The sequence below is a fragment of the Magallana gigas genome, chromosome 2 (genome assembly GCF_963853765.1).
Source record: "Magallana gigas chromosome 2, xbMagGiga1.1, whole genome shotgun sequence".
Taxonomy (NCBI): domain Eukaryota; kingdom Metazoa; phylum Mollusca; class Bivalvia; order Ostreida; family Ostreidae; genus Magallana; species Magallana gigas.
This window is the reverse complement of record NC_088854.1, coordinates 6,327,985-6,344,971: the sequence shown is the minus strand read 5'-3', so window position 1 is coordinate 6,344,971 and position 16,987 is coordinate 6,327,985. Positions and strand designations below refer to the sequence as shown.

Below are 16,987 nucleotides of genomic sequence, written 5' to 3'. Positions count from 1 at the left end.
AAGTTATAACAGCCATGACAATGAACTTACATGTAACTGGATTAAACACTTACTCCATGGATTAACTGCCTTGATGTTTTGTGATGGTGGGCTAGGCTTGCTTGGGCCAGCTTTGTTTTCAGCAATAACTCTGAACTCATAGGTATTGCCTTCCACCAGGTCAGTGACACTGAATGTTGTCTCTGGGATGAGCTCCTTGGAAATAGGAACCCATCGACCACTGAAGCCTGAAATCCTCTCCAAGCGGTATCCAGTAATTGGAGATCCTCCATCATTGGCTGGTGGTTGCCAGGTAACAGTTGCTGAGGTAGCAGTGATGTCAGACACAACTGGAGCTTCAGGGGCATCTGGTACAACTGTAAATAAAAGTTACATATTTTACTAAAATAACTAATCAGTAGATAATGAATAGCAAACATTGCATCAGATACACTTGTTTTAAACATACCAAAGGGATTTTTGGCTGTAATGGCCTCTTTTGTTTCAGCAGCATCTCCAATGCCAATGTCATTTCTGGCAGCGACTTTGAAGAAGTACTGGTTGCCCTCCAGAAGTTTTGGAATGGTGAAGGTCAGATCTTTGGTAGTTCCCATCTGTTGCCAGGTCCGGCGGTTGAACTCCTTCTTTTCGATGATATACTCCAATATTTCACTGCCGCCATTGTCAGCTGGAGTCTGCCATGTCAGTGTGATAGAGTCTGCTGTCACCTCTGAAGGTGTCAGGTCCTGTGGGGCAGTGGGTTTGTCTACAAATAGAAACATCAAGACAGTTTAATAACTGTCATATGTAAGGATAAAAATTTCAATGTTGAATTTGAGTGGTTAAGGCATGTATCACTTAATGAATATACATACCCAGCACAGTCAGTTTGATGGTGATGGAGACTTTGCCAGCTGAGTTATCCAGGGTCAGAGTGTAGTTTCCTGTGTCTGACCTCTTGACCTTGCCCAGTCTCAGTGTGGTCATGTTGTATATGGTCTCACTCTCTATTCTCTTCTCCTGTGGCAGTGGTTCATTGTTATAGGTCCAGGTTGCTTTAGGTTGTGGATTACCCTTGAATGGAATCTCAAAGGCTGTGGATTGGCCAGCCTTAAGAACCACCTCCTCTTCGAATTGTTTGTCCAAAAATAGTTGTGGAGGCACTGAAGAAAATTAACAATATAGTTAGTTAGCTACACTCATTTCAACAGAGTGGGTCCATAGATTTATAGACAGATCAAGAAACATATATTGCTTATCCACAGAAAAATTACCTTCTACAATGAGTTCTCCCTCTGATTTCTTCCCCCTGGCAACAATGCTGTAGTCACCTTCATCCTCTCCATCCACATCTGTGATGACCAGTTTGTGGACTGTTCCATCCACAACCATCTGGTATTTGTCACTTTCTCCCAAGGGTTTTCCATCTCTGAACCACTTGGCTACCATGTCTGGTTTGGAGAGTTCACATTCGAAGGTCACGGTAGAGGGAATTTCCTTCACTTCAACATCCGAAAGTTTGCGAACAAACTCCACTACTTCTTCTAAAATTTAAAAGTAAAAGAGAGTTGAAATTTTGTTCTTATATAGAGTAAAACCTACTGCATTGTTGAAGAATAACTTAAATGATGAGTACACTTAGAATGCTGACCTTCTACAAAGACCTTGGCTGTTGATGACTTGTCAGCGACCTTGACTGTGTATTCAGCCTTGTCCTCCACCATTGCTGAGGTGATGGTCAGTCTGTATGTGTCCTTGTCAGCAGTGACCTTGATTCTGTTGTCTACAGGCAATGCTTTACCATTCTTCTGCCAGCTGGCCTTCATACCTTCCTTGGACACTACACACTCAAGGACAATGTCTTGACCTTCAGTGACCTCAATGTCCTTCAGGGGTTTGACGAATTCAAGAGGTTTTTCTACATATTTATAAACATCAATTAGAGAAATTATTATTTTACCTCACTCTCAATGACAACAAATGATGAATGCATTAGAGATATAGTAGTTTGGTTCACTGACCTTTCACAGTGACCTTGCAGGTGGTTTCTTTGTCCTCCAGTTTACATTTGTAGGTTCCACTATCAGCTAGGCTGGCATCTAGAATTTCCAGTTTGTGAACATTTTCATCATCAATGACTTTGATGTGTTCTGATGACAAGATTTCCTTGTTGTCTTTGAACCATTTGCCCATGACTCCTGGTTTAGATACCTCACAGCTCAATGTCAGGGGTTCCTTTTCAGGAACCTCTTTCTTTTCGAGTGGTTTGGTGATTTTAAGGGGAGGTTCTATAAGAATACACCATAATATTTTAATTGTTGAGCTTGCACCTTCACAAACAAATTTAAACTGAAGGGAAAATGAATGTCAGATAAAATGAATTGTAATAAAATAAACTGAAAAAAATAGAAAATAGTAAATATTTTGAATGTAAGAAAAGGAAGAAACATGCAGAAAACCATGCAATGGTTAAATAAATAAATCTGTTATAGTTCGTATGGAATACAAAAAAAAACTCCTTGAAATCTACTGGTTGATGTCTACATGTCATCTGCATCTACCTTCGATTTGAAGAGATGCAGTGCACTCAACATCATCAAACTGGATGGTGTAGTCTCCAATGTCATCAGGTCCCACTTTGTCTAGGTACAAATAGTGGTGGGTCCCATCAGATCTAATGTCATAACCATCGCTGACTGTGATTGGTTCTTCATCCTTGTACCACTGAGGTTTGACACCAGGCAAGGAAACTTCACACTCAAACACTGCCGAACCCTTGGCTGGGACAATAATGTCATGCAAGCGTGCAACCAGTTCAACTGGGGACTCTGAGAGCAAGGTAAATGACAATCACATTTAGTAGACATATTAAAACTTAACAGCAAATATATTGATTTTCCCTCTTAACACAAATTTGACACTGGTCAAGTTTATAGAACAAAGGTTAATCTTGATAAAGGTTTCATGTTTCACAAAGGTTTGAGTATTTCACATTTATAAGTACTTTTTGCATGCAAAGACAGATATCTCTTCAAAACAACGTACTTAAACACATGTTAAAGGTTCAACAACATCATTAACAACCATGTCCCTAATACACATCAAGGAACAACTCATTAGTACATTTGGTTCAAACATCATGGATTTTTGATGAAATCAGAATTGATAAATGACAGTGACTTACCATCTACTAGAAGTGTGGCAGAGGACTTCTGTCCCTCCACATCAATGGTGTATTTGCCTTCATCGGTGAGTTTGGCTGTCTCAATGATGAGCTGGTGGACCGTGTCATACACAACAAGCTCGACACGGTCAGAAGACTTGATCTCCTCTCCATCCACATACCAGGTGGCAATCAGATTAGGCTTGCTGACCTCACACTCCAATACGACTTTGGTCTTCTCCATTACCTGAATGTCCTTGAGTGGTTTGATGAATTCCACTGGAGCCTCTGTAACAATAAAGAATACTTTTACATTATATTGTAGCGAACAAATACTGCTTCATTCATTATGGTCTCCTTAGACTAATTTCAAACTTCATCATAAAAAATTTTATGAAACATTTATCATGTGGTTCTGTCATTTACCTTCCACAAAGAGAGGAGCAGAGCTGGAGAGCTCTCCTATCTGTACAGTATATTCTGCTTCATCATCAATCTCCACAGAGGCGATCACCAGACTGTGCATGCCTTCCTTGACACGTATGAAGTCTGACTTTTTGAGGACCACAGGTTGTTTGTCCTTCAACCAAGTGGCAGTCAGACCTGGCTGGTTGACCTCACATTCCAAGGTCACAGTCTGTTCTTCAATGACACGCATTTCTGATAGTTCTCTGATGAATTTCAGGGATTCTGAAAAACAAGTATCAAAACTTCTTCTGCAAATGTATACCAATGTTTTATCAAACAAAGTGAAGGTAATTTTTAACTATACATTAAAACTTCTATTATACAACAGCTTCTGGATGAAAGAACTGCAGGTTAACATTAATTCTGAGGTTTGCCTTGCACATACCCTGCACTTGCAGTGTGGCTTCAGTAGAAACATCACCACACACACAAGAGTATTTGGCAGTATCATCAACAGTGACATCAGTTAGTACAAGTTGTTGGGTGTAACCATCATAAGAAATTTGTGCATGGTTGCTTGGTTGGATTTCAGTGTCATTCTTGAACCATTTACAGGGAATGTCTGGTTTGGAGAGTTCACAAGTTAAGGTAACCATGTCCTTTTCTTTGGCAGTTAGATCAGTGAGAGGTTTGGTAAAGGTAGCAGGTGCTTCTAAAATTATTGATAAAACTTTATTGATTTTTAAATGAAATATCATAAAACATTGGTACAACTCAAAGTACATTTGTAATCACAATTGTCAAGTGCAAAATTCTAGTTAGTTACATTAGAATATTGAATTAGGATACTGGTAAGTAATGTCAGCATTAATTCTGGTAGTATTATACATTTTTACAACATTGAAAGTCTTAAAAGCTGATGAAATTTGAATAGATCACCTACCCTCTACTTGTAGCATGGCTTCAGTAGACACATCGCCACATACACAACAATATCTAGCTGTGTCATCCACAGTGACATCAGTTAGTACAAGTTGCTGTGAGTAACCATCACAGGAGATTTGTGTGTGATCAGTAGGCTTAATTTCAAGGTCATTCTTAAGCCATATGCATGGAATGTTGGGTTGGGAAAGTTCACAGGTCAAGGTTATAGTGTCATTCTCCTTGGCAACAAGGTCAGTAAGGGGTTTTCTGAAGGAGGCAAGGGTTACAGGTATTGGGGACTGGAGTGTAGGGACCTCAGTGGTTTGAGCCTCTTTTGCTGTAAGTTCTATTTCTATGGCTTCCTTCACTGGAGCCTCTGACTGGTCTTCACCAAGTGTAATGGCTGTCTCTGTATCTTCTGGTTTCTGAGTTTCTGGTGATTCAATCATAAAGGATTCAGAGATATCCTCTTCTTTCTTTTCAGTGAGAACAACCTCAGTATCCAAAGATGGAATTTCTGATGAATCCATTTTGACCTCCTCTTTCTCTGAGGCTTGTACGTCTGAGATTGAGATTTCCATTTTAACAGAATCCTCTGGTTTAGTTTCTGATGACTCAATCAATGTCTTCTCCATTTCAACACCCTCATCTTCCACTGTCTCTGTGTCTGGCCCCTGAACCAATGTGACATCAGTCTCTGTGTCCTCTGTCACTTGGATATCTGTTACTGGGGCCATTCCTTCTGCGATTGTTATTTCTAAACTCTCTGATACTGACCCATCTTCTGGTGCTGTTTCTTTAATTGTTGTTTCTGTTTCACTAGCATCAGTCACTGTTATATCTGCAAATGGGGATTTTTCAGTGACAGTTTCATTGGTTTCAGTGATTACTTCCATTTCTGGAGTGATGTTGATCTGTGTTTCAGTCACTTCATTAGTTATGTCTGTCTCAGATACTTTCAGAATTTGGGTGTCTTCAAGAGGAGTTTCTTTTTCTTCAATTTCTGTTTCTTGAGTCATAATTAGTTGATTTTCAATTGGTGTGACCTCTTTTTCACTTGCTACTTCTTTATCCTCTGTACCAATTATGTCTATATCAAATGTTTCAGGGATCTCCTTTTCAGTTGCTTCTGTTTCATGAATTTCTGTCACTGAAAATTCTGTTTCAGATGCTTCAGGGACCTCTTTTTCTACTAACTCTGTCTTTTCAACCTCAAAAGCTAAAATTTGTGACGCTGGTGTTTCAGCTACCTTTTCAGAGGCCTTAGCTTCTTCAACTTTAGTAACGATGATGTCTGTTTCAATTGTTTCAGGAACTTCCTTTTCAGTTGCTTCACTTTCTTCAACCTCAGTTACTGTGACATCTGTTTCAATTATTTCAGGGACTTCCTTTTCAGAAGCCACAGTTTCTTCAACTTCAGTCACTGTGATGTCTGTTTCTTTTGTTTCAGGGACTTCTTTTTCAATAGCCTCAGTTTCTTCAACCTCAGTAACTGAGATGTCTGATTCAATTGTTTCAGGAACTTTCTTTTCACAAGCCTCAGTTTGTTCAGCATTAGTCACTGTGATGTCTGTTTCTGTTGTCTCAGGAACTTCCTTTTCAGTGGCCTCAGTTTCTTCAACATCAGTTACAGTGATGTCTGTCTCTTTTGTCTCAGGGACTTCCTTTTCTGTGGCCTTAGTTTCTTTAACCTCAGTAACTGAGATTTCTGATTCTGTTGTTTTAGGAACGTCCTTTTCAGTAGCCTCAGTTTCTTCAACATCAGTTACCATGATGTCTGTTTCTGTTGTCTCAGGAACTTCCTTTTCAGTGGCCTCAGTTTCTTTAACCTCAGTTAATGTGATTTCTGATTCTGTTGTTTCAGGAACTTCCTTTTCAGTGGCAATGGTTTCTTCAACCTCAGTTACTGCGATTTCTGATTCTGATGTTTCAGGTACTTCCTTTTCCATGGCAACAGTTTCTTCAACCTCAGTAACCATTATGTCTGTTTCTGTTGTTTCAGGAGCTTCCTTCTCAGTGGCCTCAGTTTCTTCAACCTCAGTCACTGTGATATATACTTCGGTGGTCTCGGGTACTTCCTTTTCGGTGGCCTCAGTTTCTTCAACCTCAGTCACTGTGATGTCCACTTCGGTGGTCTCAGGTACTTCCTTTTCAGTGGCCTCAGTTTCTTTGACCTCAGTCACTGTGATGTCTGTCTCTGTTGTCTCGGGTACTTCCTTTTCGGTGGCCTCAGTTTCTTCAACCTCAGTCACTGTGATATCCACTTCGGTGGTCTCGGGTACTTCCTTTTCAGTGATCTCAGTTTCTTCAACCTCAGTCACTGTGATGTCCACTTCAGTGGTCTCAGGTACTTCCTTTTCAGTGGCCTCAGTTTCTTCAACCTCAGTCACTGTTATGTCTGACTCTGTTGTCTCGGGTACTTCCTTTTCGGTGGCCTCAGTTTCTTCAACCTCAGTCACTGTGATATCCCCTTCGGTGGTCTCGGGTACTTCCTTTTCAGTGGCCTCAGTTTCTTCAACCTCAGTCACTGTGATGTCCACTTCGGTGGTCTCAGGTACTTCCTTTTCAGTGGCCTCAGTTTCTTCAACCTCAGTCACTGTGATGTCTGTCTCTGTTGTCTCGGGTACTTCCTTTTCTGTGGCTTCAGTTTCTTTAACCTCAGTAAGTGTGATTTCTGATTCTGTTGTTTCAGGTACTTCCGTTTCCGTTGCCTCAGTTCCTTCAACCTCAGTTACCACGATGTCTGTCTCTGTTGTCTCAGGAACTTCCTTTTCCGTGGCCTCAGTTTCTTCAACATCAGTTACAGTGATGTCTGTTTCTCTTGTCTCAGAAACTTCCTTTTCAATGACCTCAGTTTCTTCAACCTCAGTCACTGTGATGTCCACTGCAGTTGTCTCAGGTACTTCCTTTTCTGTGGCCACGGACTCTTCAACCTCAGTTTCCATGATGTCTGTTTCTGTTGTATCAGGAACTTCCTTTCCATTGGCCTCAGTTTCTTCAACCCCAGTCACTGTTATGTCTGTTTCAATTGTTTCAGGAACTTCCTTTTCAGTGGCCTCAGTTTCTTCAACCTCGGTAACAGTGATTTCTGTTTCAGATGTCTCAGGAACTTCCTTTTCAGTCGCCTCAGTTTCTTTAACCCCAGTTACTGTGATGTCTTTTTCAATTGTTTCGGGAACTTCCTTTTCAATGGCCTCAGTTTCATCAACCTCAGTAACAGTGATTTCTGTTTCAGTTATCTCAGGAAGTTCCTTTTCAGTGGCCTCAGTTTCTTCAACCCCAGTCACTGTTATGTCTGTTTCAATTGTTTCAGGAACTTCCTTTTCAAGGGCTTCAGTTTCCTCAACCTCAGTCACTGCGATTTCTGTTTCTGTTGTTTCAGGGACTTCTTTTTCAATAGCCTCAGTTTCTTCAACCTCAGTCACTGTAATGTCTGTTTCAATTGTCTCAGGAACTTCCTTTTCAGTGGCCTCAGTTTCTTCAACCTCAGTAACTGTGATGTCTGTTTCAGTTGTTGCAATACCTTCTTTATCAGTTGACTGTGTTTCATTAACCTTTGTGGGTTGCAGTTCTTTTTCAGCTGATTCTTTTAGAGTTTCTACTGTTGTTGTCATTGCTGAAACTGGTGATTCTTCCCTTGGGACCTCTGACAATTGTACCTCTACCTCTTCAAATTCTGAAACAGGTACATTATTTTCTGGTTTAACTAGATCAGATATCATTGCTTCTGATTCTAAAGTGTCTTGTGGGGAAACAGTCACAGGAGATTCTAATTCTGGTAATTCTGCCTCTACTGTCTCAGCATCTGTGTTCTCTATTTCTGGTGTCAATGTTAATATGTTTTCTTCCTCTGTGACCTTTTCTCTTGGGATGTCTTTTAAGATTTCTGGTTTTGGGGTTTCAAATTCTGGTAATTCTGTTACTTGGGTCTCTGGGGTTTCTGTTAGGATATATAGGAGGCGGTTAGGAAAGCAAATATTAAGGCAAAGCTGGATTCAGTAGAATTATTGTCATAGTGAACATGCTTGAATAAGGTTATCTGAACAATATAAAGTTATCACAACGAAAGTTGGATAAAAAGTGGAAGTAGTGAAATAGGTTAAATTACCCTAGGTTTACAACAACACCTGTACAACAAGGGGTTAATACCTGACAACATGAGACTGTACATACCTTCCACTAGGAGTGTGGCCTCAGTGGACACATCTCCACACACACAGGTGTATTTAGCTGCATCCTTGATGGTGACATCAGTCAAAATAAGCTGCTGGGTATACCCATCAGAAGAAATCTGAACACCATTACCAGGATGTAGTTCTTTACCATCCTTCAGCCAGGTACAGAATACATTTTGTTTGTCAAGTTTACAGGTCAAGGTGACATTGTCTCCCTCTTTGGCTTTTGTCTCTTCAAGAGGCTGGGTGAATTTGGCTGGTTTCTCTGCAATTCAACAAAAGCAGATTAAATATATTTTTTATTTCTGTCAATATCTACAACAGTGAAATTTAAATCTTATCCTTTGAAAATGAAAAAGAAATATTAGGTTAACCAAACCAACAAGAAACTCAGTTTTTACAAAATTTTCGAATAAAAAAAAAAAACACTTAAAGATGGAAATTTTGCATAAGACAACATTCAATATAAGAAAAGTTGTGTCTGACCTTTGACCTTGATGACAGCTGAGGTCTCTGTGTTGTTGGGTAACAGAAGAGTGTATTCGCCCTCATCCTCTGGAATGGCCTCCATGATCTGGAGCACATGTCTGTAACGCTCACACAGGATTCGGATTCTGTCACTTGGGGTCAGAGGTTTTCGGTTCTTCAGCCAGGTCACAGGGACATCTGGCCTACTCAACTCGCAGCTTAACTCAAACATCTCACCCTCAGTAAAGGTGCCATCACTCAGCTTGTGAGTGAACTCAAGCACCACTTCTGTGAAGAGAAAAAAAAATCATAATTTAAATTCAAAATTATTTGGATCAATGCTTTAGAAGACAAAAAGACTGAATAATTTCCTACCTTCCACATAGAGATTAGTGATGGATTCCAGGTCTCCCACCATCACTGTATATTCAGCATCATCCTCAAGCTCGCAGGAAGGGATACGCAAGATGTGGCGACAGCCATCCATGATGATTTCGTAGCCATCAGCCACTGTGATCTGTTCTCCGTCTTTCAGCCACATGGCGGGTACTCCAGGCTTGTTGACCTCGCAGATCATAGACACAATGTCACCCTCTGCGGCATCATAGCGGTCTCTGAGAGGAACCACCCATACAAGTGGTGACTCTGTAAACAAAGTGGATAATCATGAGGAAAATATTATGAACATTGTTATAATATATATATATATAGGCAAAGTCTTAGTGAACAAGACTGGCATTGGTTGAAAAATATTCCTGTCAATTCAAAATTAATTGTGAAGTTAGTATATTTTCCAAATCAAACTCACTAATATAAGAAAACATAATAATCACCTTCTACAAAGAGTGGAGCTGTGCTCTCTTTGTCTTTGACAGAGATGGTGTACTCTGCACGGTCGTCCAATGTGGCATTTTTCAAGGTTAATTTGTGGACCTTTCCTACAGACTCAATGATGACATCCTCTGATGGAACCAGTTTTTTGCCATCTTTTGTCCAGGTGGGCTTGACCTTGTCTTGGCTGACCTCACAAGTGAAGGTCACGGTATCTCCTTCATTACAGGTGGCCTCTTGTAGTGGTGTGATAAATTCTAGTGGTTTTTCTGTAGGAAAATTAATCTTTAGACTTCACAAGAAGAAAGATGTTTCTATTGGCATGACATAGCTGGCAAACATAAACATGCAAAGCGCCACAATTTTCCCTCACTAATTTTCAAACTCTAATTCAAAATGCCAAGTCAAACAATGATTATCATGCTTTAAATTTTCATTCGTTACCAAAAATCATGACTTTTATGATTTTATCACTGAAAACAGATTTTTAACTCACCCTTGGATTCAATCTTGAGGACATATTTCAGGGTACATGTTGAACTACCATTGAGGCATGGCACATGCTCATTCAGTTTGATGATTATGTTTTATATAACTTTTATGTTAATAAGTAAATTCCTACATCAGTGTATATGAATTTTTCTTGAATAAATATAGTTAGTTCTCATTTCAAAGATGAAGTGAATTCTCCAGATCTTTTCACAGAAGCATGTGTGGATCACATTAGCACAAATAATGAAGAACAAACAAAAGTTACAATACATGCATAAACAAGTCATACTTGCATACAATGTTAATTAATCTACACATATACATTACTGAGTAATAAAAAGACTGTCATTCATATATTTTTGTCAGTGAATTCAATTAAAAAATCTTTCGTTCAATTATGGCTGGCAAGTTTCAAATTTCACAGGTTATCACATCTGGTCTGCATAGTCAATGCATCAAAGTTACAGACCACTCTTAACAACATAATATGAGGTATTGAGATCATCCATAGACAAGGAATATAGTCCTTCATCTTCATTGTCAAAGTCATTGATCAAAAGATTATGAGAATGACCTACAAAGGTCATTCGAAATTTATCACAGTTTCTGATTGGTTCTCCATCCTTGGACCATACACACCGAGTCATTTGTTTGGATAACAGGCATGACAAGGTCACTCTCTCAGTGACCATAGGTGACCTGATTAATTTTAAAGGTGTTAGAATTTCTACTGGTGTGTCTGTAAAAGCAATGACATAATTCAACACACATGCTCTGATTAGTGCTACATAACAACATTAAAACAGTACACAGTATTCCATGGCCAGCAGAACCTAATGCATGCTAAAATCTTCACAGTGATTTTACAATTTCAGTTTCTACCAAAGCAAATGTGACATATTTAGTGCAGCGTTATTTTTTTTTTTTTTAGATCTGAATAACAAATTCCTCTATCAGACCACCTGAGCAGGCTGTGGAGCAGAAAAATAATTTGAAATTCATTAATTTAGTTTCATAATGGCTTTGACAAATCAAAATGCAGCATTTCTCATCACGAAATAACCTACACATGCATGGAATTGCAGGCATTACATTATACAACTTTATATAACTTTAATATTCAATATTGTGTTTCACATTTAATTGTCTGATTAATAAAATATGTACCGTAATTATAAGATATATACAAGTAAATATAGTACAGCATATAGATTTATAATGCATCATAATTTTATAAGGCGTGAACATAGTCAATGATACAACATGCTGGAGGACTTACCGTCAACGTAGAGGGAGGCAGTGTTCTGTAAATCGTCAATTTTGACGGTGTATTCTGCGACATCGTCTTTACTAACGTCTTTGATGACCAGTGTATGACTTGTTCCGATGTCCTGTATCTCATATTTGTCGCTGGGTACAATTTTACTGGTACCTTTGTACCATGTGACTGGGACATTTTCTTTATTCAGTTCACAAGTGAAGTGACATTCTGTTTTTTCTTCAACATGTTGTTCTGACAGTGTGGCTGTGAATTCCACAGGTACTTCTGAAATTAAAAGAAAAGCCAACGTAAAGAACACAGAAAAATTGCTCTTAATATATTTATCTTGTGGAACATTCATATACAAGTAGGCATCATCATGTCAATAGCTATTTTGATGCTATTTCACTATGCCTAATTCTAGTAGATTTGTGACAGTACATAAGTGTAACTGCAAGAATGATATGCTGCATTGTTGATACACCCACCTTCTACAATGAGGTTGGCTGTGGACGTCTTGTCTCCAACCCTAACACTGATCTGACCAGACTGTTGTGGACTGACATCCTTCAGGACTAGTTTATGTTTGGTTCCTTCTTTTAGGATCTCCACAGTGTCAGTGGGGTGGAGTTCCACCTCATTGAGGAACCAGTGGACATCATCAGTGGATATCGTGAGTGTACAATCAAACTCCACTGATGTCTTCTCTTTGGCTTTCTGGTCTTTGAGAGGTAGAACAAAGTCTGCTTTCACATCTGAAAAAGAAGATTTATAGGTGTCATTGAGTAAAAAAAAGAATAAACGTACCAATGTGAATTAAATACAAGATTTTTATGAAAGCATGAACATTCCACAACTCTTAAATACAGAGTAAACTCACCAGCAACAGACAGTTTGGCAATTGTTGATTGGTCTCCAAACTGAGCAGTGACATCACACGAGTCCTTGGGCTGGACATCTCGGATGGTGAGGGTGTGAGTCACGTCCTCTGAGACCACCGAGTATTTGTCAGATTCAGGCAGACTCTGGCTGTCTATCAACCAGGTCACATCCATATCCTCATCGCTGACCTTGCAGGTGAAGGTCACATCACTGTCTTTCTCTGCTACTGTGTCTTCTAATTTCATTGTAAATTCTTTGACTAGTTCTAAAACAATGTGAACGAATAAGGGATGGCCTTCTACATGTTTTAATAAACAGGCTTACAAACAGTTGCTGATTATACATTTAATTATAATCATAATTAAAAAGACACTTACCAGTGACTGTTAATTTGGCAGTGGTTTCTAGCTTAGCATAAGAACAGGAGATGGTTCCCTGATCAGGCATCCTACACTTTGTGATAATCAGTTTGTGAACTGTGCCCTCTGATTTAATGATGTGTTTTGGAGATTGTTCGATTTCTACACCGTTTATCTTCCATGTGACCCTGACCTTGGGGACATTGAATTCACACTCAAACACGGCTTCCTCCGTCTCTGTGACGGTGGTGTCCTTGAGCGGCCTAAGGACCTTCCACTGAGCCTTGGGGATAGTCAGCATTGTTTCTTCTGACTCCTCGAGGACGGCCTCGCGAGTAGCCCTCTGGTAGGAGCCCTTGTCTACCTCATCCTCTCCCTTGCCCTCTGGCTTCTCCTTTTTCTTTGCTGGAACTTCCTCCGTCTCTGGTTTTTCTCTTTTAGCCAGTTCTTGCATTTCCTCTGAAACTTTCTCCAGCATCTACAATGCAAATACAGTAAACTCACAATGCTTTTAGATACTTTATTCATTTAAGGTGTGTCTACTTTTATTTTGAATTTTGAGAATAAATCTTATACTGTTCTTTGCTAAATCTGTTACCTGAGATTGCCTCCTCTTGAATACTAATTCGTATTCGGAAGGTTCCTCGATCGTCTTGGCATCAGGTTTGTACTTCTTCTTCTCCTCTGGTTTTCCTTCTTGTTCCACATGTTTTAGACTTGGCAGAAGGAGTTCTTCTTCAGGAATTTCTTTCTTCTCAATTTCTCTGCAAAGTAATTCATAAGACAACTTAGCTTGAAGTTTCTTGCCAAAACCTGATATCATTTTCACCAAGCAGTAAGATTTTTTTCTTCTTTTACCCATTAAGTACTTATTTTCAGACTTTACCTATGTTTGAGTTTTGCCATCCAGTCCTCAGCCTCTTCAGGTTTGTCTGTCACAATCAGAGTAGCGGGTGCATCAGAGCTGCCATGTTCATTGGTAGCTTTCACTAGGTAGGTTCCAGCATCCTTTCTCTTGATGTCTGTAATCTCCAAAACATGTTCTCCCGTGGTCTCGTCTTGGAAGATCTTGTAACGACCACCATCTTTAAGCTTGTTCCATTTTCCTTTGGACCACTGGATTTCTGGTGTGGGCTCACCTTTAACTTGACAGCGGAATATGGCAGTATTTCCTGTAAAGTTTACAGAAAATAGTTAGTTTTTTAAAACTTCTTGGATTGTAAATTAAAAGAAACCTACGTGTAACACATGTACAACAATAACGCAATATATACCAGTAGTTGTATAAGCAAGACATACCTTCTAAGATGGTGCATTTGATTGGCACTTCAGTGAAGACAGGTGCTTGACCCCTGACCTCTAGTTCTGCCGTTACCAGATCCTCCCCGGCATTACTGACAGCTACAGCCTTCAGGGTACCCTGGAGTTCAGGGGAGGCCTTGTCAATGACCAGTGAGTAGGTACTGTCCCGACGATTGAAGTTGATGTGAATGTCTTCTCCCTCCTCAATCTCTTTGTCATTTATAAACCTGGAGGTGTATTACAGATATGTGAAGTTAATTATGCATCACTTCCTATTCAACAACTCGCACTCAGTACTCTGCCATTCAGCAATTTTGAAAATCAACTGATTTTAATTTGAAATTGATTGTAATATCTAACATTACTGACAAGTTCCCTACCATTTGACCTGTGGGAGGGGCAGACCCTCGACCTTGCACTCAAATGTGACCTGTCCATCCTCAGGGACCAGGGTGTTGGACATCTTCCTGGGCTGGATGGAGGGGCGCCTGGCGGCTGTCAAAGATATCAGTCACTTGTTATCTACTGTTCATCCAAAGGACTTACAACAGAGACTGGTTCATAACAACTACTATCGCTACATCTCCACTCAATGACATAAATATAACAATGTCTGGCACTATACATACGCTGAATTTTGACTCGTCCACTGCAAGAGACGGATCCTGCTGTGTTATGGGCTTTGACAGTGTAGAGGGCAGCATCTGATGGGTTCACAGAGGTCAAAATCATTCTGTAGGTTTTGTCCTCCACCTCAAACTTAATTTGTTCACTTTCTTTAAGTTCCTTGTCACCTTTTGTCCTAAAATACAAAAAAAAGATTATTATACACATCAAGCTAACTACATTCTAAACAATAGCTGTCAATAGAACCATCAGTTTTATTAACTCACCAAGTGACCTGTGGCTTGGGTTTTCCAGAGATCTCCACCTCCAATGTGGCTGAATCTTTCTCCACAACATCCACATTCTCCAGCTTCCTGATGAATTTAGGTGACTCTCTCTTTTCTGTAAATACAAAAATTCACAATATCAATAACTGTTTTAAAACTCTACAAACACCACTACCGGCATAGCTTAAAATCTGTTTGCAATGCTACCTTCTACAATGAGTTTGGCAATTGTGACGGCTTCTCCGGCTTTGTTTTGAGCGATGGCCTTGACCTCTCCAGTGTCCTCGACCTCAGTGTTGTCAATGCTTAGGCTGTAGACAACATCAGCGTAACTCTTCCTGATATCAGTGTGGAAGCGGAGGCCTGCCTCAACCGGTTGACCGTTCAAGTACCTTGAGTAACAATCAGAAAGAAGTGAAATTACTGGGAAAAATTATAAAAGCTCATGTATTCAGTTTGAAAAGCAATCAAAATGTCCATATTGAAAATGAAAATAAAACCAGAGTAATCCCCTTTATGAATTTTGTTTGTCAATCAACTAAAAAACACCAGCTGCATACTATATATGTACATTTCAAAATACCAAAATACCCCCACCCCCTGTGGCTTGTGTACAAACACTCCTGTTCTTTCTGTGTAACCCATATATGCAAAATATAATTATCACTTCTCTGTTTTTCACAATCACTGAAAAGGTAGTCACACTGCTTAAAGGAATGTGAACGTTATTGACGTACCATGTGACTTCAGGCTGGGGAATGCCTTTAGCGGCACACTCAAATTTGACTGGCCTGCCCTCCTTGCATTCTCTGTTGTTGAGTTTGCGTGAGAAAATGGGAGACTCAGCCCGTCCTGTAAAACCCGGTCATTGCATCAATCATCATAAAAATTATTAATATTTACAAGACAAGAAAATTTACAATTTATACAGTACATTAAAAAAGTGATGAGGTGATGAAATAATGACAAACAAATGAACTGAAATAATAAATGATTTGATAATGAAAAGAAATTTATTATAAAAGGGGGAAGAACAAATCATCTATACTATAGATTAAAAAAAACTTTTAAGAAAAAAGGTGCTACAATTCAAAATATGCACATTCATGATTTTTTTCCTTCTAAAGGAATATCTAATTCTGCATAACATGCCGTTACAAACCCTCTATGACCAATTATTATCACCTGTTCTAAACTCACTCATGCAGATCACAACAAAGAAACATACATTGTACATGTGCATTATCAATATGAAAAAAAACAATGCCCTTCAATCGTCACACTGCAAGAGTTGCTGCCCTTAGAAGAGATCAATGCATGCAAAAGATACCCAGTACAGATATGGTATACATTGTACATGTTTATGTATGATATAAGAACCTCCAAATAACAAAGCATGCACATAATCAGCCAGTACAAATTGTATCTGAATACATCACTAGTACACAGGTTTACTCTGGAGAAGTATGGATTGTTTTAGCTCTCAGAGACATTTTAGTAGTCTACAGTTTGGTATTCAAGAACAATACACTGTGATTCAAAAGATACATGGATATCTGATAACGAATCAAGCAGAGGTTTTAATGCTGTACAGAGGTAGATATCACAGTACACATATTGAAGGCAGTAAGCCACTCTGTGTCAAAGCAAAACAGAAAGTGACAATGACAAAATTTCTGCCAGTTTTCTTTTCTCTTTTTTGTGATTTTCAAAGTTTTGTTTTTTATGTACTATAATCAATAAGCCTATAACTTACGGTGAACCGGGGAAAAATACCAAAATGGTTTCTCTGTAACCAGAAAGTTTGTTGATAAGTTATATTAATTCAATACTATGTGATGTCAAATTAA

At 39.2% G+C, this 16,987-nt stretch overlaps 1 protein-coding gene across 1 annotated transcript in view; it reads right to left on the bottom strand.

The window, feature by feature from the left end:
- Positions 1 to 16,987, bottom strand: part of LOC105342773 (titin) — a 243,327-nt gene that overhangs the window by 95,075 nt on the left and 131,265 nt on the right. The window contains exons 134-161 of the mRNA XM_066074713.1: positions 16,894 to 16,926; positions 15,875 to 15,989; positions 15,345 to 15,529; positions 15,138 to 15,252; positions 14,874 to 15,046; positions 14,625 to 14,739; positions 14,242 to 14,471; positions 13,829 to 14,114; positions 13,541 to 13,706; positions 12,961 to 13,420; positions 12,582 to 12,848; positions 12,190 to 12,456; positions 11,720 to 11,986; positions 9,951 to 10,217; positions 9,493 to 9,762; positions 9,136 to 9,405; positions 8,648 to 8,914; positions 4,494 to 8,414; positions 3,996 to 4,262; positions 3,569 to 3,832; positions 3,164 to 3,430; positions 2,541 to 2,807; positions 2,001 to 2,267; positions 1,631 to 1,897; positions 1,254 to 1,523; positions 855 to 1,142; positions 449 to 745; positions 54 to 356 (exon numbers count right to left, since the gene is read on the bottom strand). Coding sequence (XP_065930785.1) covers positions 54 to 356; positions 449 to 745; positions 855 to 1,142; positions 1,254 to 1,523; positions 1,631 to 1,897; positions 2,001 to 2,267; positions 2,541 to 2,807; positions 3,164 to 3,430; positions 3,569 to 3,832; positions 3,996 to 4,262; positions 4,494 to 8,414; positions 8,648 to 8,914; positions 9,136 to 9,405; positions 9,493 to 9,762; positions 9,951 to 10,217; positions 11,720 to 11,986; positions 12,190 to 12,456; positions 12,582 to 12,848; positions 12,961 to 13,420; positions 13,541 to 13,706; positions 13,829 to 14,114; positions 14,242 to 14,471; positions 14,625 to 14,739; positions 14,874 to 15,046; positions 15,138 to 15,252; positions 15,345 to 15,529; positions 15,875 to 15,989; positions 16,894 to 16,926 — 10,431 coding nt within the window. The remainder of the gene's footprint in view (positions 1 to 53; positions 357 to 448; positions 746 to 854; positions 1,143 to 1,253; positions 1,524 to 1,630; positions 1,898 to 2,000; positions 2,268 to 2,540; positions 2,808 to 3,163; positions 3,431 to 3,568; positions 3,833 to 3,995; positions 4,263 to 4,493; positions 8,415 to 8,647; positions 8,915 to 9,135; positions 9,406 to 9,492; positions 9,763 to 9,950; positions 10,218 to 11,719; positions 11,987 to 12,189; positions 12,457 to 12,581; positions 12,849 to 12,960; positions 13,421 to 13,540; positions 13,707 to 13,828; positions 14,115 to 14,241; positions 14,472 to 14,624; positions 14,740 to 14,873; positions 15,047 to 15,137; positions 15,253 to 15,344; positions 15,530 to 15,874; positions 15,990 to 16,893; positions 16,927 to 16,987) is intronic.